Source organism: Sinohyriopsis cumingii, chromosome 5 (genome assembly GCF_028554795.1).
Source record: "Sinohyriopsis cumingii isolate HCF-2022 chromosome 5, ASM2855479v2, whole genome shotgun sequence".
Classification (NCBI taxonomy): domain Eukaryota; kingdom Metazoa; phylum Mollusca; class Bivalvia; order Unionida; family Unionidae; genus Sinohyriopsis; species Sinohyriopsis cumingii.
The window spans coordinates 89,205,853-89,228,405 of NC_142965.1; the positions used below are offsets into that span (position 1 = coordinate 89,205,853).

A 22,553-nucleotide genomic window follows, 5' to 3' on the forward strand; every position below is an offset into this window, starting at 1 on the left:
GTCGATAATAATACCAGATAAACACCACTTTCGCAGCCGCTAGTTGAAAGAGGATAACCAGGATTGGAAAGTTTCCATAACCCCTCATATATAACGTCATTTGCGGTCTTTTGGTGACATGTTTCTAGTGTCTGATTTTTCTTTTGTTCTACAAGTGTGAGAAAAACATTGATTCAATCAAACTTCCAGGATATCCCATCGAAGTTCTACAGAATCCAAGCAATGGCAGATGACGGATGGTTGGTCCCTATCATTCTCGTTGGAGTTCCTTTTTCCACGGCTTACTTAGAAAGACAATTCGAACCTCAAGTCTTAAGAGACACAGTTTTTCAACTAGTTCTTAAGAACGCAAGAAACAGTTTCGTAAGAAAATGTCATCGAAGGTATCCAACATTTGAGGGTTAGTCGTCTCATTTCTCTTTCTGTACCTGACAAAATCTCCACCACTGTGGTATAGGTATTCACTATATGGGGGTCAGAAAGCTCCTTACCCTTGCGATCTATGTTTGGTGTACTTTTGCGTTAAACTCTTATTTTTCTTGCTTGCTTTTGTTATGTATATATGATTCAATTTCTATCTGATTTAATTGTTTGTAAGTTTTTAAAAGGTTTTATTTTTTATTTCATTATATGTCATTATATGTACAAATAATGTAGTTTTGTTTACTAGGAACTCGATACTTTTCCAGAAAGTAGTTTGACCGTGACTGTTTATTTGTAAACACTTAAAGCTGACCTAGTTCCCAACCTTAATTCAAACTTAGGGACAGCCACATTATCAAGTTCTTTTTTATTTATTTGTATTGTGGGAATAATAAGGGTGAGATCGAGGCAGTATTGAATACGTGACCCTAGGCTTGTAAATAGTTGGTGTGAAGTAAACAACATTTTATTTATTTCATTTTTAGAGTAAAATGATTGCTTTTTGTCAGGGACATGTTGAGAGTACATGATGTAAACATGATCACGTGACCCTCGTACGGGTACCTATTCTGCGTCTCAAAATTACTGTAAAACCATTGTTTCAGTCTGGGCTTAACACGCTTGATGTCAAATCGTTTTAATCTCCTTTAGCCAGTTTTGGAGTTACATGTTAATTTATCTTCAGATTATTTGGATTCTAAAAGATTGATTCGTTTCTCTGTAAATATTTGAGTGCTCAAATAGAAGTCTTGAACAAAGACATTTCATAAAAATTTGATTCGGATGAACACTGGAGTGTTATTTCTTCTGTTTCTGCAAGGAACAGTAGACAACATCACAGTACAGGATACAGCATACGTCATCGCCTTCAATCTTGGATTCTTCATCGGGACTCGAACTTGAATTCATTAAGACATCTCATTATTAGGACTTCTAAAATTGTATTCGTGGATTATTCTTGGATTATATTTGGAATTGATTCTTATAACTGTAATTTCTTATTTTTGTTTCAGTTTTACAGTATTTTTCCAGGGAAAAAAATATTAGTTAAATTATTCAAAACTTGTTGTTTTGACTCTGTCTTGTCTTACTCTTTATTCGAGCCTAAACAAGTAACATAAGACTTTTGTTCTCTTTCCGACAACTCTCGGCTGTGCTTACCAACGCAGCTACGACAGAAATCAGCGCTTTACACTGCCGTTGACTTAGCGTGTGCTCAAGCTAATCAAGGTTAGCTGTCGCCGAAGTATAATTTTTTTAACTAATAAATAATCTTGGAAGCAGGTCATGTATGTTCACTATCGCCTCGTTGTAATCCAAGCTATTGTGTGACGGTACATCTAGGATATGGATCTTCTAAATCCTATAATTTCTTTATGCCAATACGCTTTTACCTGTATGCTACGCGGGTATCAATACGAGGAGCAAACTTTCTTCAATTTATTTGTGGGCATATACTAATTGATGCTACATCTAGAAATCTGACAGTGTTCCACTTCCACAAGAACAACATGGTACTGGCAACAGATTTCTTTTTCTCGCTGACTCAGGATGTTTACTATACAAATACCCACAGACCACTCTTACCAAGCATCAACTACCAATAAAGATCAAGGCCTTTCACACAACGACTTTATAATGCAACAAACAGACAGTCCTGTCACAAATGTTGTCAAAGATGCAAATGCATTGATTAAGACATTTTCTCACCCCTTTATGTTTCTTTTTTATTTGTGGTATATGTATCCTCTTATGGTTTATTGGACTTAAATAAACAAAAAATTGATATTTTCGGCGGGGGTGGGGGGTGGGGTGGGAACCCACATTGAGAAAAAAATTCAAAACTTTAAACTTTAATGAGCATGCACATTACAATTACCCTATAAGGCACGAAGTTTGATATGGAATCGTTTTTGTCAACTTTTGAAAACATTTGGTGTCCGAAAGTTAGGGATTGAAATGAAAAATGTCTTCACAAAATACACATTGTATGAAAACATGTCACCGGCAGTACAATTATGGCACTTTGAAAGAAATAAAAAGACTATACAAAACTCTTGTGAATTTTATCCGATTGGCAGAAAAATCAGGAAGAGCCATTGATGCCACAAATTTCCACCAAGACGAATGAAAGTAGGCAATTAGTTGAAATAATTCGCATCATGCACAGTCAGAAATTCATATCTTTCTCACACATCATTTATAAGTTCGGATTTTTCGGCAGCTTCTTTGATGAATAATGTCTCTCCAAAAGGTTAGCAGGATTCCGTATTGAATTCTCTTGTTCAGAATTAATATAGCCTTTCGGTTTGTATCAATGTGAAGTCGCAATTATACACTTTACGGCAATGAGCAATATAGCTCTTGAGCACCTTCATTGCGCCATGTTGAACACTTTTTGGATCATCACAGTCAGTATAACTACAAAGCGAAAGGTTCTCCCAAGTATTTTTCGTATTGCTGTAAGGATGAAAAAAATGATTGAGAATATATATTTACAATGCTATCGGATAATGAAACTTTTCTTTCTTACCACAATATTTTCAGGTGTGACTCGGGCCGCAGTATTGTTATCTTTTCTGTAACATATTACCGAAACATTCATTTGTTCACTGACATGAAAATAAAATAATAAATAAGTTTTCTTTCATTACTGAAATCGGAAATCTATTTCGCAAAGAACTATATCAGAATCTGTATTTGACTGGTGTAGAACTTTGTACTTGTAAATGCATAATTCAAAGATTCAAGAAAAACATTGGAGAAGTGAATTGTAAGGCAGAAACAAAATTGGGTTTACCCCATGCTCTAACTTATTCATTGCCAACCGATTTAAGCACTCAGTTGTATCAAAACTGTGGTGGGTCAAGCTTACTGATTTGGGCCAACGCCTTTTATATTCCATGACGTTATTGATCTGACATCTCGCTGTATGTGTTCGCGAATATTATCGTGCGTTCGGTCTAAAGCTGGCTAACACATCGAATTATGTAACTTTCTATTGTAGAAAAACAGGGCGATATGAAAACCATGGAGCAGAAAGATTCAAGTCTAGGAACTGATAGCCTAGAATGAAGCGAATGAAGCGATTGTAGTTTCCTTTTATGGTTAAATGCAGGTATTTCAAAACAATTATTGACGAAATTGAAAATAGACAATGGTTTTGCCATATATATCAGCGTCCCGATTTGAATCCCCTCAGGTAGCGCGCGCGAAAGCTTGTGCTCATCTTAGTATTCCAAAAGATATGCCCAAAGGTTGGCATTTCTTACGCTATAATGACTCGTGAAAGAAACTACAACAGGTTGAACCTCATATGGTTATAATGGCAACATCATCAGTAAGACAACTGTAACAATCAACGCTTGAGCGTAATATCTTAATACCCAAAGGCACAAGAGAAGTAGATATACTTGCGGTATTGAATTCCACAAATGAATAGCATCAGAGCTTAAGACAACTTCGTGCAACAACAGCACGATTAATATTCAAATTATTGTGTACTCCAGGCAGCCTGTTCGTTTGGTTGGTGATGAGGAAAATTGTCGTCGTGTAGCACGTGATATTGTTGAAGAGGCACTCGATTATGCGCATGAAAGAGTCCAAGTTTCCAAGTTCAAATTACACGCTAGAAAAGTTACATCGACTATGCACCGATGAATCTTCGCAACGTGCGATCTTAAACCGTAACGACTGAGCTATCAACGTTGTATCAACATTGTATCTACGTTGTGTCACAGCCATGCATCGGTTAAGATTGTTTCTTAATTAAAATGCTTGAACTGAGAGTGAAATGATCTGACAACAGCTTCTATCGCTCGCAGACATAATTATGAGCAATGATGACCTACATGAGGTTTCCGAGGCGACTCATTGTTGGAGCTGTGAATCATCTTTCAGCTCCACTGAGAAACTGTATACGAACACTGTCAGATTAGGGACACCTGTACGCAGCACATGTAATTTTGAGTTATTCATTTACCAAGATAAAATAAAAATCCCATTAGTGCAACTTTCCCAATTACTTAACCGACACAGAAAAATCATGCTAAAATATTTCCTTGTTGACGATGCCTAAGTTAATTTCGAAACCATCAATTGCTTGACAGCCATGGAAGTATGCGATGATCGGCAGCGTAGAATCATGCCAGAACCTGACAATGACATTTTGAATGTTACAGTGCAGCATGAGGAAATTAAATCTCCATATATCGCCCACACAGACTTCGAATGAATGAACGTTCTCTTGATTCGCAACGGTATCCAATGTATCAATAAGCGTAATTACCAACAATATGGCAAATACCTGGCCACCTGCAGATTATTGATTCGCTTCCGTTCCTGAATTACAGCCGGACAAACTCCTGGGTAATCTTGCAGTGAATGGCAAATACCGTTTAAAATTCACTGTGATTGTTAAATTCAAACGTTCACTTACTCTTCCGCAAAAAATATATTAGTGACTGGATGCAGTTTGCTGAAACTTAATCCTGACTCAGCCAAGATGAAAAAAATCTCGCTTGCGATTGAACAAGGATGCACTTTTCCTAATAAAAATTCTTTGGCTGAAGACGAGACCGATCGTTTCTGACTCCATTCAATGGCGCAGTCGCCGGGGACTTAAATATTTCCCAGGTAAATATTTTCTATGATTATACAGTTGTCGTACCCATAAAAAGGTGTACTTGATTAGAAAGAAGTGCGTATATGTGTGTTGCACTTGAAGATGTCAAGCTTTTAGAACAATTATACTTCGCGATCACATTAGTAATGTAAATAAAATAGAATCCAAAAGTTATCGACGCGCGAAATAATCGAAGCCATTTTGCTCATGAACTAAAAACGAGAGTGCTTGGTTGTAGTTGGTATATGCGGAATCACCACCGCGACTATTGTTGGCCTTGTTCACCAAAGTATTTATTCAACACACTCCATCAGGATTTGTTCTCGGGGCTATTTCGATTGAAACGTTGTTATAGACTATATTGGTGAAATTCACGATTGCATGTTTGTTGGAAATAACACTTTTGCTGGGAGCATATACAAGGACGTAATTATTTGTACCTGCGCGGGAAGCGTTATTGTTTTAGCTACTGATGGGGTCGTCATCAATTTATTTTTATGTGACATTCACAATATCAAGAGTTTTCGGAGTTGTTAGTTTTTCTATATGCTATATCTCTTCGGAATCGAAGTTGCACGACATATTTATGTTACTACATCTCAGATTGAATTAAGATAGACCTCTTTAACTACATCTCTTGGTGCTTTACGATATACTTTGCCTCAACAACTCAAGGTGATTTACAATAGGCCTCGGTTACTCAATCGCAGATTGCTTAACGAGTGACCTCGTTTGCTTCATCTCAAGGTGGTCTTCCATAGGCCTCGATTACTATATCTCAGGGTGATTTACGATAGGCCTCCGTTACGATATATGAGAGTGCTTTACGGTAGATTTCGGTTATTGCATCACAGTGTGCTTAATAATAGACCTTGTTCTACCTTTCAAGATAATTCACGACAGGCCTCGGTTACTACGCCTCAAGGGATTTACGGTAGGCGTCCGTTACTAAATCTCAAGGTGATTTATAAAAGTACATTAAGCAGGCCTCGGTTATTACATCTCAGAGTGATGTACAGATATAAGCTTGATCGCCGATCAATGTTAATTGGCTGTAGACGGAAGAGCCAATCAGCCAATATTCATACGCACCACGAAATCAGCCTGTTGTTAACAGTGTTTACACGCTTTGATAACGGGTAGATAGCAAAGCTCAACTAACCTTACCACACAAACCTTGTTCGTAACTTTTGGTTCCTGCCCTACCGGTCAATTTTAAAATTCGACTTTTAATACCTTTTTGCAGTCGTATGCATCACTTATTTCGATGGTCAATAATGGGAAATAAAGATTATCAAAAGAATTTAACGTTTGTATAATTTGTATTTTGAAATGTTTATAGTATGACTTTTGCAGATGGTGGAAACATCAAGATGCACATAACAATAAGGAAGATTATTCCGTTCTACAGTAATGCTATTAGCAAAGGAATGAGGATGTCGCTTTGGACCTGTGTGACTCCAGGTTTAATTCCTGGTTCTGACATTTGCCTAGGTATGTGGTTGCCCATTCAAAATCATTAGTACCTACTTCTTAGAGGACCAGATTTCATCTAAGCTGTGTCAAAGAGCATCAACAATGTTGAAAGGACTGGTTGTGTAATCAATTTGAAATATATATAGTTCAATGGAACAGCAGATTAAATGCTGAGAAAAACTAAATCTAGTTTAATATTCTTTTTACTAGCAAGGTGATGTAGATTTAATTTTTCTTACCTTCGTAATTGCTGCTTCATTTACACCTATAAGAATCCAGGTGTAATATCGGCGGTATTCTATGGCGTATCGTTTGTACTTAATTTTCAGTTGATTGTCATAAAACGAGTTTACTCCCTCTATGCTTTGTCTAGCAGCGGATACATCTAAAATTCCGAATCTGTGGGGAAACAAATGTTATCTAATAAACAAGAAATAACAGAATCAGGCAGTAATATAGATGATCCCGAACACATTTTCCTTTTTTTATTTCATTATATCTTTGTCTTTTATTGTTCGTCTTCAAAACATGTTGTTGGCGGGAAAGTTTACTACCATGTTTGCTCTCCAGAATTTATAGACAAGTCGGTTGACCTAATGGTTACACTCTGGTCAAACGTATGTAGCAAACCCGCGCACAAAATACCAGCTATAATTGAACATCATGAAGATATATCTAGGGATATAGTGATCTTAGTCTTCTAGGTGTTCTTTCGTCGCCATATTTCAGATTATAGCTTGAAAGAGAATCGGCTGTTTGAAGAGGAGATTTGAGCGTTATCAATCCAACTGTTCAAGTTTTTCAATTAAACATATTAATAAATTTGCGACGAAACGAAGTATTATTTACGTTTTATTGACATCTATTAAAATCCATTTAGTTGGTTAATTGGTGCTTTAAGGCTCAATATCACACTATAATCTGTGTCCATCCACAAAATGAGAACAACGTGCCTTAACATTACAAGCCAGACAGGGCTGGTCTGAAGACAATTCTAAAGCTGCAATACTCTGTGTGTGTGTGTGTGTGTGTGTGAGAGAGAGAGAGAGAGAGAGAGAGAGAGAGAGAGAGAGAGAGACCTTGCAGGGTTCTTTAGGTTAGTACTGTCTGTTTCGTGTGGCATTGCCATGTAAATACCAATATCTTTCTCCGGCCTTTCAAACTTCATATTCGCCCTTTGAACCCTGAAATGGAAATTGTGATATATATCTGCCTCTTCGTCTATCTAGCGGTACAAAAAGGAAACCACTTTATGGGGGAAAAAAACATTTTTTCCTGTTGCAATAAAATTAATAATGTACTGCTCTGGATGACGTCCTATTTGTCATAAGCCGGGAACATAGAGATGCTTGACAATTTAGCGCCATCGTATCTCCAGCTTACATCCGAATCTGTTAACTTGATGCACTCTTTGTTGATGATAGTTCCCTCTTTTTTCACGTAAGTAATCCTCTAATTATCTGAAATCGGCGTTCATGTCAGTTTTTGCCTTTATTCAAGTATATTTCTGAGTGCCTTGAATCCGTGTTCAGTATAGTGCTTAGACTATAAAAAGAGGTAGAGAATAAATTTATAAATGTTAATTTGTTTTGTGTACAGATGAAAACAAATCTTCTAATCATTATATTACACTTTTCATAAACAGAAGATACAAATGTTGAACGAATCAGTTTAGAACAAAGTAGAACCATTATTATACCTTTAATGCATTTAAAATGAAATTAAAATGCGGGTAAACAATTTGAAAACTTTAATAATTTCATCGTAGACGCATGAATCAATAAATAAACGCTTATGCGAACCACTGGTGGAAACGATCAAGATGTATATGAATTCCTTGGTTGAGTAGGAACAAACTTTAGAAAGATAAAAAGTTGAAGCATAGGAAATTGTGATTAGTATAAAAGTTCTATTAGATTCATCTTTAACAATTAAGTAACTAAATCTCACGTATTCCATTAGGAGTTTGCAACGATATCAACACATTACAAAAGACGATGAAACTATAATATACAGACGAAATGATTTCAAGAAATAGCAGTCTTTGTCGATGAAGACACTAGACAATTAAATGCTGATGAAATGTTTTGTACACATAGATAAAGTGTGTTTTAATTCTCCCAACATATCTTATAGTTTTGACATGACATTTCATGTGATGAGTGGACAGTAAAGTAAAAGATTATTATTTCACTGGTAGGAAAATAGTACATACGTAATAAGAATATAATTTAAATTATAAATATTCAAAGGAAAAAACAAAATATTTCATATGAACGTGTAAATCCTCTTCGTGATCTTTACGCTTTTTATGTTAGGAATTATATATTAGAATGCTTAATGTTATCTTTGAGTATAATGGAAAGATTTATTTAAAACACTTCAACTTGATGCAGTTGAATCTTATGGTGCAAAAGGATTAGCTCATGGTGCTAGTTTAAAGTTAACAGGATTAGAATTAAAGTTGTTAAAAGATTCGTACATGTTCTGGAAACGTAAGTCGGGTATATGGAGAATTCGCACTATAAAAAGCAGATAAACCATATAAATGAAATCATACGTACCATATAAATCCAATGATAAGTACCATATTCACAATAAAGGTAAACATAAAGATGTCATGAGCAACATAGGTCATGGTAAGCAGCATTTGTTGTGTACGTATCTGGTGATACTGTCTTTCACAAGATCTATCAATCGGGTTATGCCTGTTTAAACGTTAGATGGGCAACCAAGCAACACAAATACGTAATCAAAGACAAATTAATATCTCAGAAGAATAATGAGAAAATGAACGTAGTTTAAATGTATATTTACATATTCAAACATAGGTACAAGAATATTTCAATCATTGCGCATCAGTACCAGGAAAAGAAATACAAAGTATGACAGATATATCATCACTACAAAAAGAGTTGATAGATGAAATAAACGGAAGTAAGCCAACTGTACCTAAATTATGATTTACGTTGCAAAATCAAGAAACATAGTATTTCAATATCGTAATTGAAGACAATATTCAGCTGAGAATAATGTTAGAGTTCTGTAGATATAAAGTTGTATTATTTGATGAAATCGGTAGCTAGTGTCATCCATGTAAATAAATCAAATGCAAATTTAAGAAAACAATGAAACGCCAATTTTGGAAAAGTTGTTGAAGGCCATTGAAGAACAATGAAAAGAGATGCATACAATAGCAACTTCAAATATCTCCAGATGAAACAAAATTATCTAAATAATATAACTGCAAAGAGAAAAATAATTGACGTAAATTTCATTTTAGTAAGCCGAAAAAGTCAAATGAGTGGAAATACGTTGTTAGTATTTAAAGAATGGCTGAACAAAACGGATGCAAATATGTCAATATTAGCGAGAGGTGCAGAGTTTTGCAATGCTAGGCCGTCAATTAATGGATTTTTAAACTAAAGTAATTGTGAGACTTCGCTGGAGTAAACTACGACAAAATATTTTCACAGCCTCGTCGATATCATACTAACTTTGGAATTCGATGTTATTCTCAACACGCTACCAAACAAGTTCAAATACATGAAGTAGCGATTTATAGTTTCTTGATGTGATGTTGTACTTTGAATTGGGAAAGAGGATCATGTAATGGGTTATATTTTCTGTACGAATAATCTAAAATACAACAGAACATAAACTATGAACCTGACATCATGCGTGAGTGTGTAAGAAACCTGCTACTTCAATTTGTTATACAGTACAACTTGCTAGTCAATAAGTTTAGTGGCCTTGTGGTTAGAGCGTCCGCCTCGGAAGCGGGAGGTCGTGGGTTCGAACCCCGGCCGAGTCATGCCAAAGACTTACAAAAATGGTACTAACAGGTGCCTCCCTAGACGCTCAGCATTAACAGGTTAGTGTTAGGATTGGTCAGCCTGGTGTCAGAATAATGTGACTGGGTTGGACATCATACTACATGTCTACAGCATGATGCTCCGGTGCAAGACATCACTATAAACTGCCACACTGCAGACATTGTAGCAATATGACTGAAAATTTGTTAAAGCTACGTTATATATCCTAATCACACACGCACAGTCAATACGTTTAAGCTTAAAATTAAAAATAAAACTTTGCCTGCTAACTGCGAATCAGAGATATATTTCATCAAGTGGGTGCAAAAATTAAACGCATTTTGACCCACTCGATGAAATATATTCGTGATGAAACATATTCACCATTCACTCGTTTCAAGCAAATTCCCAATATTGGATAGCTTTTAGTAAGACAGGAGAAAGCACATCTAGGAAACAGAAAATATTACAGATAACCTTTAAAGCTTACCATTATTAAACAAGAAACATGTTAAATTCTTCTTATATGAAATGAAACGCAAACATATTCGAGTATTGTACAGTCTTAGGACTCAATTGTATTTCTTTAGAACTGAAACTGATGAAAATGGCATGCAAGGACATTCCGAAATGTATGATACAAGAATTTTTAAATTTTATATGCACACAGACGCCAGCATCAGTTAACTATGTACAAGACAATGTAAAACCCAACAAGCATTCAATTTTCCAAACTATAAATTTATGCCCCTAAAACATAATAGCAAAGAAAGTGAAAGAATTAAAAATAATGTAATTCATGTATTTCCTAAATGTAATATCAATTTCACAGTAATCCAGAAACGATCCAAAGGTATTAAGAATGCAGGTTGTAAACTGCTTACGTGCTAGCACCAATAAAGAAACATTGTTGTAATATATAAATATTTTACTTCAAGGTAATCCAGTGGAAGTTGAATGTCACTAAAGTCCTTGAATCTTTCACGTAATCAAACGAAATTAAGTAAGTTATTCCTTGCATAACTTTACAATAGTTCCTCAAGGTACTGTATATTTAGAATAAATCTTTTCCACTCTGCATTTTCAACAAACAAATTATAGATAATTCAAATTTTCTCTCATGGCTCTTGCAAACTTGACTTTGTAGATTGAGAACGCGGTACTTTAATTCTCTTAATTTCTCTTATATAGTCACCAAATGCGCAATAAATAAACAAATCTGAATCAATAGAAAAGATTTCTTAATATTTAAATTATTTTATTGTGAAATACCTTGGTCATCAAATGTACGTTTTACTTTTACTAATTTTACTAATCAGTGGTTAGGGCAATCGTCACATATCGACAGTACAAACATACTTTCTAGATCACGCAATGTTAAGATGACTGCCATTCGTTAAGATGACCGCCATTCAACTAATGATTAGCGTACTTTGACCAAATTAGTCGTTGACATAAACTTAGTAATAACCTTGATTTGTGAATGAATAAATTGCCTATATGTACTCTTTTTATATTATCTGACAGACAATGAATTAAAGAAGAGCAAATAAATGTTAGTAACATGAATGGCATTACAGTAAGTACGGTTGCTTTACCTTATTAACAATACAATTTATGCTATTGTTCAAGTCTATCTAAAATGGGTAATTAAGCCTAAGTATCATTTTTCTCAGTTACGTTCTTTGAATGTTTCTACTCTTGTTCTTTTGATTGAACAAGTCGCTTTTTGGTTGATGCCATACACTATGACGTACAACCTACTATTCGCATCAAACTCATGATCAAAAGCATTATGTTTGTGTACAGTTCATGTTATGACACTTACAAAATAGTATATAACACTGATTTACAAACGGTTAACGATTGATAAAAGCAGTAGTTAGTTGATTTTAATCCAACTAAAACAACTTAAGCAATGTCATTCTAGCATAATCTAGTTATCCCTGACCTAAACTTAATAAATGAATTGATCGCCTTTGTTGAGTTCCACAAACATCCTGGCGTAACGTTCAGTTGTCTAGGAAACTGGACCCAACATATTGATATTATATTTATGTATTGTTTGTTATCCTGAAATTAGAGCGAACGTTAATAATATTTTATTTACTTGTTCCAAATATATTGAAAAGCCAAAAACGATTTAAATAATTACGAAGTCTTCGGAATATGACTTCTACACAATTATTTACAGCTAATTTTACTTTTAACCAGCAAAAGACATGTGTTATGAATTATTAGGAACTGAATTCATATTGGCGTATGTACTAATGCCCAGATTCTGCCACGATGATAATTTTGCTACTAATTCATTAATGTATTAACCCAAAACCCCTCCTCCCTCTCTCTCTCTCTCTCTCTCTCAACCATCTTGCCTAAAACTAGTATAGTGTATTAGGACCTACATTGTAAACAATGTCCACTCATTTAGTAGAATATTTAAGGGGGGTTGGTTGGTTAACTAAACAAGTTGTTTCGTCCATTTGGAAGCAGAGGTGATGAAGTCAGCTATGTGGATGAGTTCACTGAGTTACAAACTAATCTTTCAAACAAGGAAACCAATGAATGTTGTATTAGCAATGCCACCAACAAACGTGAGAGAAACAGGTATTGAAAGTACCATTAAAATCATTCAAACAGGTATTTAGGAGAAGAATTCATAATGTTGTGCAAATAGAATGGTTCAGACTATAACCAGTGCCCTATTGGGTCAACACAAATACCATAGAGAACCATACTGATGCCAAGGGCTAATGCATGCCTATCAGAGATGTATCAATTCACAAGTCAGTAAAAACACTAAATCCGAAATAAAAGAGCAATTGAAGGTTTTCTAAACAAACTAAGAATATCAGATCCAATGAGCCAAGACGACGAAGAAATATTATTTATGCTGGCTAAATAGACTGTCATACAACAGCTGCTTTACGATTTTCCACGTTTAGCTACTTTTATAAAATGTTAGGCTTGCGATACAGGTCATATAAGTCATAGCTAGGATCCATACAACATCGGGCATGGAAGTGACATGAAAATAAGCTGGTGATAACGATGGCAATAATTATACTTACATTCATTCATCTTAAATTTCATCAAAGCGTACGTTCTTAGCAAATCCAAATGACATGACTCATATCATGGAAGATCTGATACACACAAATATTGTACAGTAATTTCGATTACATTTCCAACTGGAATCACATTCTCCTTACCGCACTGAGTTCACTCAATCAATACAAAGCAGGAACGCAAAATTGAATTGGATCAACCGAAAAACACATTCTATCCACTCCAGACCAACTGGAAAGATTTTTCAATGCTAATTCACTCCCAATATGAGCGCGAGACGGAGTTCAAAGGTTCGCTGGGCGGAGCTATATGCATATTAAGATTGATAATGTTTATTAACGAATCTACAGTTGTGTATTTATTTTGAAATACAGCATAAATTAAATGACTTTGTTCCTGGTGGTCTTTTCCATTATTATTAAGCATTAGATAAGAAAACGAAATGGGTATATAATAAAATGTTTACATCATTTGTATGGGAAAATATGAATTCGTTTTCACGGACTAATAGTTCACTCTCACAGGTCATGCAGTATATCTCAGAGAAAAACTCCTTCATATTTTCCCATAAATATGCAGTTATATGGAAGTTCGTTTCAGTATTGCATCACAGCTGGTTCGTCGCTGCTGTCAAGTATTTACATGGAAATAACGCATGAGAAGCGAACGTTCTCTGTTGTGATTTCTTTATCAAGGTATATGTTTTGATTTACTTGTTCTAGTCCAAAAAGTACTCGTTTTTGTTGCTGCATGTACAACATTTGCTGGAACACAAAATCAAGCCTCTCGATTCTTTATGGGAAATCTGATATTTTCAGATATGAAAATATAGGAATTAAATAAGATGAGAATTAATTCCCTAATTAGTGTCTATAATTCACACTTATGTATATAATAAAATATTTTATTTTAAAATTATTTGTTTAGCTTGAACAAATAGAATGAAATATAACAGTATGGGTATTGTATAACCATCATAGTGACCTCTACTTTGTGAAAGTGATACAGATCTGCTTGGTATGTATGTTCGTGTATCCAGAATTTAGACTGGTTTACCTGACATTAAAATCGTCATCCTCTCCTCCCCATCCAAAGTAAACATTGGAGAAGCCGTTGGCTCGTGTGTACTGACTATTCGTCAGAGCAATGACCCCACTCACGTATGAACCGTACGGTAAACTGGGAACAGAAGAAAACATATAAACAGTTTTGGAAATTATAAAAGAAAGAAAATCTCTGAATTAAAACCGTATTCCATACTTCATTAAACGACGTCATGGAAATGAGGTTTCAGAATCCAATTGCATTTCTTCTATAATAGACAGATATAACTTTCTCGGAGATCCTTATTAAGAACTCGGAATAGAACCATGGTGAACCCATGGATGTAGGTCACAACGGAATCGATGATAGTGGGACGGAGGGAGGGGTTATATATGCTTTATGTTTCAATGTCAAGGAAGAAATCGTCATTACCCATATTGCGTTCTAGCGTCCGTACCAGAGAGTATAAAAAACAAAACCAAAGCATGACTTCTATCGATCGATCGATTTGGCAAAATTTGATACACTCTGAAAACCTTTATATATTTGAAGACATTTAAGAAACGTCTGAAACTCCTGGAGAAAATGTTGCGATATCGACGGACGTTCTGTTCGCCTGTTGGTAACGCTTAATAACAATTTTGGGAGAGTACCATATTTTCTGTGTATTTTTATTGCTCTTTTAATACCTTTATCATTTATACTGTTCTTAATTGTTGACAAATATTTGTATTTATCATATCTTTACCTTAATAATTAAATAAAAAAGTACAACTGCTTATATAGATTTCAATCAATTATGGTGACACATTAAACAGTACAAATATCCTGACAGGAAATTATGATTAACTCATGACTGTGTCTACATATTAGACAAACGATCTAGAAATTGAATTCCCTGCAGAAATGTCTACGTTAGTCACGTGCCTTACTTTAGGCAGACATTTTTGATGTATAATGATAAGAGAAGAACAATAATGGATACAAAAGATCTTAAGAATTATAGATGTCTTTTGAATGTTCGTCGGAGCTGCAAATTAGAGGCAAAATCGGTGATGACAAGGGCGATGATTGTGGAGACATGTTCAAACAGAGAGAGCCCTGAAAGATATATATAGGTCTGAAAAGAGAGATTGCAACAACAATATCAAGAAGGATCTAAATATGAGAAGAATGAGATATTTTCAATTTACTTAAGGAAAATACATTTGCTATGAAGAGATACTACATGAAGAAATACGGACCTTAATGACATGTATGGAGAAAGAAAACTAACACGTCAGAAATTAAACAAAGATTCAGTATATCAGTGATTGGAAATGTTTCTACAGCGTTGAATAAAAGAAATAAATGGTGATAAAAGGGTTTTTAAAATAGAAACTACTATCATCAGCGAGTTGAACCATAATATTGGCATGATATTTGATTACATCAGTGGCAAAAATGAAACGAGGACTATTTAAAGGTATATTTAACATTTTGAAACGTACATGAAAATGTCTAAAATGGACTAGCTTTAAAAGGTTATAATAAAGAAAGTATTCTTTTTCAATAGACGTAATTTCAAAAACGTCTGTACAAACAACTTCACATTGTACATAACCAATATGGAGCGATATTACCGCCTATAATTCTATGCATGTATTTTCTAATCTTCCTTGATGTATTATTGTAAATGTTTGTTGCAAGTGCTACTTTCATAATTATATCAATGTATATTGTATTCTTCATTGATGTAAATTGTACGTTGCATTTTGCAAGTGCTACTTTCCTTCTGCATTATTGTCAATGGATGCTTGCAAGTGCTACATTCATAATTCTAGTCATGAATTTTCTATTCTTCACTGATGCAAGCTGTAAATGGCTGCTCGAAAGTGCCTTGATCTACTTTCCTTCTGCGTCATTGTATCTTGCAATATGCCGACTACTGAATTGCTTCTGTAGTTTGTCGTATGGTAAAATGCTATGTCAGTTATTACAAGTTTTAACATTCTATTTATGAACTTGCTATATCACAAGTTACACAAATGCACCTTCCAAAATCATGACTATAATGTAGCATCAAGGACTTTGCAAGTTAGAATCAAGGAACTTAGCATAATATAATGCCTCATTATGACAACAGATGGCACTGTGATGCGTCAGTTTCTTACAAAACGACTATTCCCCTGACCCTAGCAATAATATATATATATATATATATATATATATATATATATATATATATATATATATATATAACAAGAAGTAAGCTAAATAGTCAAATTATACAGAATTCTTATATGTGCAAGGCATGGATGATTACGCAATAGCCAGCAAGTATTGTCACTAGTTGTCTGTGACAAGTATGTAATATCTCCAATTTCATTTTAAATCTCCAATTCCAATACAATAGCAAGAGGCAAATGACTTGAAAATAGGACATCACATACAAAGCATATATGCTACAAAAATATGAACTTATTTTATTATGTAAGAAAGGAAATTCAAAGAGTGTGAAATATAATTTTCTATATATAAACATAAAGAACACTTCCATACAATTATGAGATGCTTAATTGCGACAGATATCAAACTGGAAACTACATTTACCTTTTTATTATTTAAAACTTTATTTATCCATATATGAAGCGATATTTATAGTACAGATAAGATGACTGATTGTATGGTACCTCACTGATAAAACATCACACTTCTTTCTTAGCAATTATAAATTATAATATATTTAATATAAGTAACATTGCCACCGCTACCAGTAACCAGCTCAATTTGTTTGTATTATTACTGCTACAATACATTACTGAAAGTGCTTGATACATTTGGATATGAAATTAATGTAGTAGTTAAAAGATTAATACAAATGTTTACATGTATCTTCTACAGATGTGATTGTTTTCTGTTAGAAGAGTAAGACACACCCCATATAATTTTCTAAAGAACTTGTAAAGATTTTGAGGCTACTCACATCTCGAGCTGTTGTAGCATCCACCACCCCAACACCCCACATAAACATTTTCATTTGTCTGTGATTTTATCATTATTTTATCCTGTTTAAAATATAAGTTAATATTGTCATGACACAAAAAATATCAGTACAATACAACTATGCAAAATTAAAAAATAAATAAATAAAAACAATATACTGTCCTATGTTTAACTTTCTATAGGAAATATAAGGCAAAAAAAGTTGAATTTAAATTTAAAAACAATATTGCTAGATGAATTAGTCTGAAACAAAAATTGTCATGCAGGTAGGCAATTATAAGGAACAAATACCTAGATTTTCTTGTTACTTTGCTCTTATAGATTTATTTGCCAATCCCTTTGTTGTTCACATTCACATGAATAAAACATGAATAAAGACAAGGTTTTCACACAATTCTGGCTTTTGGATTGGACATACATTCATCATTGCAAATTCTGAGGAATTAAACCTGTAAATTAAAGATAGGCCAAGACACATTAACTTTTGTATACCACATACATTTGTAATTTTTGACTCAAGAACAGTCAGGTTATATTCCCTAGTGTCTGTTTCAAGAATTAATCCCCAAAATCTTTCCATTACTGGATCTGTATTCAATTTATACACTGTACAAAAATGCTCACTTTTTGAAGAATTTTTTTTAGGGCAACGTAAAATGTTGTTTGGACTTCCTATGAGCAAAAAACCATGAAAAGGATTATATTTTAGTTGCTAATTTGTTATTTCTGATACTGTGACGTTAGCAAAACTATTATATTTATGAACCTGAGATGAAATTGTAAATGTGGCCTCTTATCCCTAATTTATGTGCCTTGGAACAATGGATAAGGTAAATTCCATAATTTAAATGTCTTAATCACTCAGCAGAGAGAGAGAGAGAGAGAGAGAGAGATTCATAAGTAAGTTAGTTTCTTCACAGAATAATATAAATCACTAGCCAATTTCTGACTGCAGTTGTAAGGAATCTGATCAGAAAGTAAGAGCTACTTTATAAGCATGCAAGTCATTTTAATGTGAGTTAGAGGCCCCTATGTAATATTCCTCAGAGAAGACACAAGACTGGATTTAGAAATTAAAGCCACACATGAACCTGTTTATTATTTTATGAAAAATGGGGTCATTATGAGAAAATGGAGACACCTGATGTACCTGCTGGTGATGAGTTGTCAGTGAGCAATCAAATTGTTGTTCCTAAGTCATATGGACAGGAAATGCATTGTCTAGCCCATGCAACTCCTTCAGCTGTTCAGTTTGGTGTCAATAAGACTTATCACAAGATCCTGAATCATTTTTATTTGCCGAAATTTAAAAGTGATGTTTATAAGTACCATAGATCTTGTCACACCTGTCAAAAGCCATTTAACAGAAAGATGGTAGAATGTCGGTTCTTTACCTAATACCAAGTCAAGCAACCAATACTTGTTGACCATAATGTGTGCGTCCTCAAGATTTCCATAGTCTATTCCGTTGAAGAATATTAAAGCAAAAACTGTTCTAAAATTTTAGGCAATGTTTTTAACACTTGTTTGCCTCCCCAAATCTGTCCAGCAAACTTTATGTTTGATTATTTCCATCAACTTATGCATGTATTAGACATCCAACAGTTTGATTTTTCTATCTGTCACCCAGAAAGTAATAGGGTTAGCTTAAGACTATCCAGAAACACTCTCACCTACCCAGGATACATGTATACCATCATATTGAATCGAAACCTTAAAAAAAAACCAGTGATCAGTACAATCCTGCATTGTATAATTATCGAGTAAGATCATGCGAGCTTTACATGTGTTGGTAATTATCATGGTAATTATCACCAAATGAAAGACCCCATGACTACACTAAAACACCAAAAGACGTCCAAAAACACCCACAAATATCCAGGATACATGAAGGCAATTAAAAAGAATAAAACCGAATAAAAAGACAGCGATCTGTAAAATTCTACACTGTATAATTATCGAGTAAGATCAGTAGAGTTTATTCTTTTGTTGATACTTACTGAAGACTGTCCCAAAACACACTCATCGACCCAGGATGCATATATATAATTACAATAACTGAATGAAATATACAGTTATGGTGCATTCTCTCTCTCTCTCTCTCTCTCTCTCTCTCTCTCTTTGATCATAGATCATTCACTAAACTAATTTCATATTGCAAAGAGCAGCACAAGTAACAAGTCAGAACCATGCGTCACGACATTGATATTTCATACATTCTTTAAAGCTTTTTAAAATCTTTAATGTGACAGAGCAGCTGAATAGTTAGAACCTAAGGCTGCTATATTTATTTTCTTAAACTTCTGTAACCAAATTAATAATTTTAATTGGTTTGATAATGGTGAGAACTATAATTAAAAAAAGTAAAATCTCCGATAACATTTTTTTGTCTCTGATTATTTCCAGTTTTAGACACAAAAGTTTTAAAGGATGCAAGCTAGTTTTAAAGCTGGTTTGGGGGGATTTTGTTTATAAATACTTTCAAAGGTTAAGGTTCTGTACATTAACAATGCAAATGGAAAACAGTCGTACGCTAAATCTAATACTTCAAATCGCAAGTAAACATTTTTATCATGATACGAACATGATTTTCGACTTTGATTATTTCGGTTTTTGCGGCAAAATATGTTCCAAAATGAAGATCGTGATATAAATAAGAACACATTTAAGGAATGCTTAATTTTTTAATGTCATTTTACCTATAAACTCTTCTTTTATGAAAGCTCGTTAAGAAGAGTACGAGGGAATATATCATTGTAATTTCTGATTCTTATTTTGCTAAAATAATTAATGTTTCCAATGTAATGAGAGATATCACTAAGAAGTATATTTCTTAAACGATGAAAGTAAATAATTAAGTGCGTCGAAAGCGAGGTTGTAAAAGATTAACCACCCTGGTGTAGTGTATGCGTTTATGTTTTCTTAGGGTGCTATAAATCACTTAGATCTTCGAGAAAGCGTATGGTTTTCGAGATGATTAAAACGTTGTTGCTAATGCACACTTTATAAAAGGGACTGAAAGAATTATCGACACAAAATGAATGCAGGAAAGCTCCGTGAGGGGCATTCATTATTTCTGGTAAAGGAAACCCTTTAGAACTTTAGAACGCCGTCTGTTGTCGTAATGCCATGCTAATCACTAGTATGCAATTATGACAACAGATGGCGACACAAGTTGGACAACAAAGACGATACTGATAAAACTTAGCATTTGCATTGTTACAAGGCCAAATCTGTATGAAAACAGCAGTAGGAATGATGTAATTGTACAGTTTTTAAACAGAATATACAAAACTTGTAATAACTGACATAGTGTTTGTCATACAACAAAATACATAATCAATTCAGTAGTTGGCAAATCGCAAGATACAATGACGCAAAAGGAAAGTAGATCGAAAAACTTGCAAGCAACCATATACAGCTTGAATGAATGAAAAATATAACATTCACGACTGGAATTAGGAATATAGCACTTGCAAGCAGTCATTTACAATAATGCAGAAGGAAAGTAGCACTTGCAAACTGCCACGTACAATTTGCAACAAGGAAAATACAATATACATTGCTAGAATTATGAAAGCAGCACTTGCAAGCAGCCATTTACAATAATGCATTAATGAAGTTTAGGAAATACACGCATATATATATGGCGGTAATCCCCCTCCACAAACCAACTCCAATTCAATAACTGGGCAGCCAAATATGCATTGACTAAACCTGATACAGTTTGCAAATGAAAGAACTATTAAAGGCACAGAGCTATAAAAAGAAACAATTCCGGAAAATAGAAACAGAAGAGTTTAGATACACTGGAATCATTCAGAAAGAAAATTAATTACTGTTGTGTGCTGATATTCATGCCTAATAGGAAGAGTAGATAGCATACCTAACATATGATAATATAAACCATCAATCGAGCAGACCATAATCACAGGGGCAAATGTCCGGAGAGTGACGTAACTTTGTCATACGAAAAATAAACTTCTAATAAATTATAATATCTTTGGATCGAAGATAGAAAAATGGCATAGAGACGTGAATAATTAAATCCAACAAAACGATAAGAAAATTAAAATAATAATTCATGAAGCAGTTAATATAAATGATATATCTGCTTCCAGCACGCTAAGATTGATCCCAATCCGTTGTGTAATCGTTTAATGATGAGTATAAGACTGGACATTGCTTTATTCTACGATTATACCTGTTGCTACTTTTTACTTACACGTATAAAGCACGGCTTTTTATTACGGATACACGTATTTAAAATGACCTCAAAGCATGGTCATCTCCAGTGACTAATTTTAAAACGACAATGCAATCAATCAAACAGAGACAGAATGGAGATAATTTGTTAACTAGCGCGATCATCTGTGTATACTTTAATGCAATATGACTAACGATAGACCTTGATTTTTATACGATTAGGTGATCAAACAATCAAACTAGCAAGTCTACATTTTAGTAGAATTAGTCATTTTGCGATATTCGTATTGTCAAAGAACAAATGGTGCAAGCATGTTATCCATGATTTTAGATAAAAGGTACACGTTCTTTTTCTTTTTTTCTTCCTTTCTTTCTGAGTTTAGGTTTGGAAGTCTCATATAACGCGAGGGTAAGCAATGAAAACGATTTTTGAAGGGAATCTAACATTTCCTAGCAAAATAAAAGGAACCATTCCGGATACTTAGCAACATAACAAAATAAACTTTAATGAGAGGAGTTGCCTTTCGAAAAATATATGGATGTGATCGTAAGAAAAAGTGTATACTTTATCCATTAGATAACGTTTATTAATTACCGTAAGAATTCTGTGCTTCTTTGTTCATTTTGATGTCTTACAAAATCATTATTGTGCGCCTGGAGTAAACTAGTCTGCTGCTAATTCTGTATATATCTATATATATATATATATATATATATATATATATATATATATATATATATATATAATTTATTCAACTATAGTCAAAACTTTTCATTGTATATTTTAAAATCTGAATATATATATTTAAGTTAGAAAATTTCAGAATGTATGAAGCTATGAACATTCAGCAAGTGAACTTGCAGTATTGTGAGATAATGCGGTAGACGCACATCTGCATCATATTGGATAA

The 22,553-nt window shown here is 34.0% G+C and overlaps 1 protein-coding gene across 1 annotated transcript in view; it reads right to left on the reverse strand.

Moving 5' to 3' along the window:
* Nucleotides 1-2,260: 2,260 nt before the first annotated feature.
* LOC149799711 (beta-1,4-galactosyltransferase 4-like) overlaps nucleotides 2,261-22,553 on the reverse strand; it is a 62,113-nt gene continuing 41,820 nt past the window's right edge. The window contains exons 5-8 of the mRNA XM_089959083.1: nucleotides 14,464-14,586; nucleotides 7,603-7,707; nucleotides 6,763-6,922; nucleotides 2,261-2,883 (exon numbers count right to left, since the gene is read on the reverse strand). Of these exons, the coding sequence (XP_089815209.1) occupies nucleotides 2,845-2,883; nucleotides 6,763-6,922; nucleotides 7,603-7,707; nucleotides 14,464-14,586 (427 nt within the window). The 3' untranslated portion in view covers nucleotides 2,261-2,844. The remainder of the gene's footprint in view (nucleotides 2,884-6,762; nucleotides 6,923-7,602; nucleotides 7,708-14,463; nucleotides 14,587-22,553) is intronic.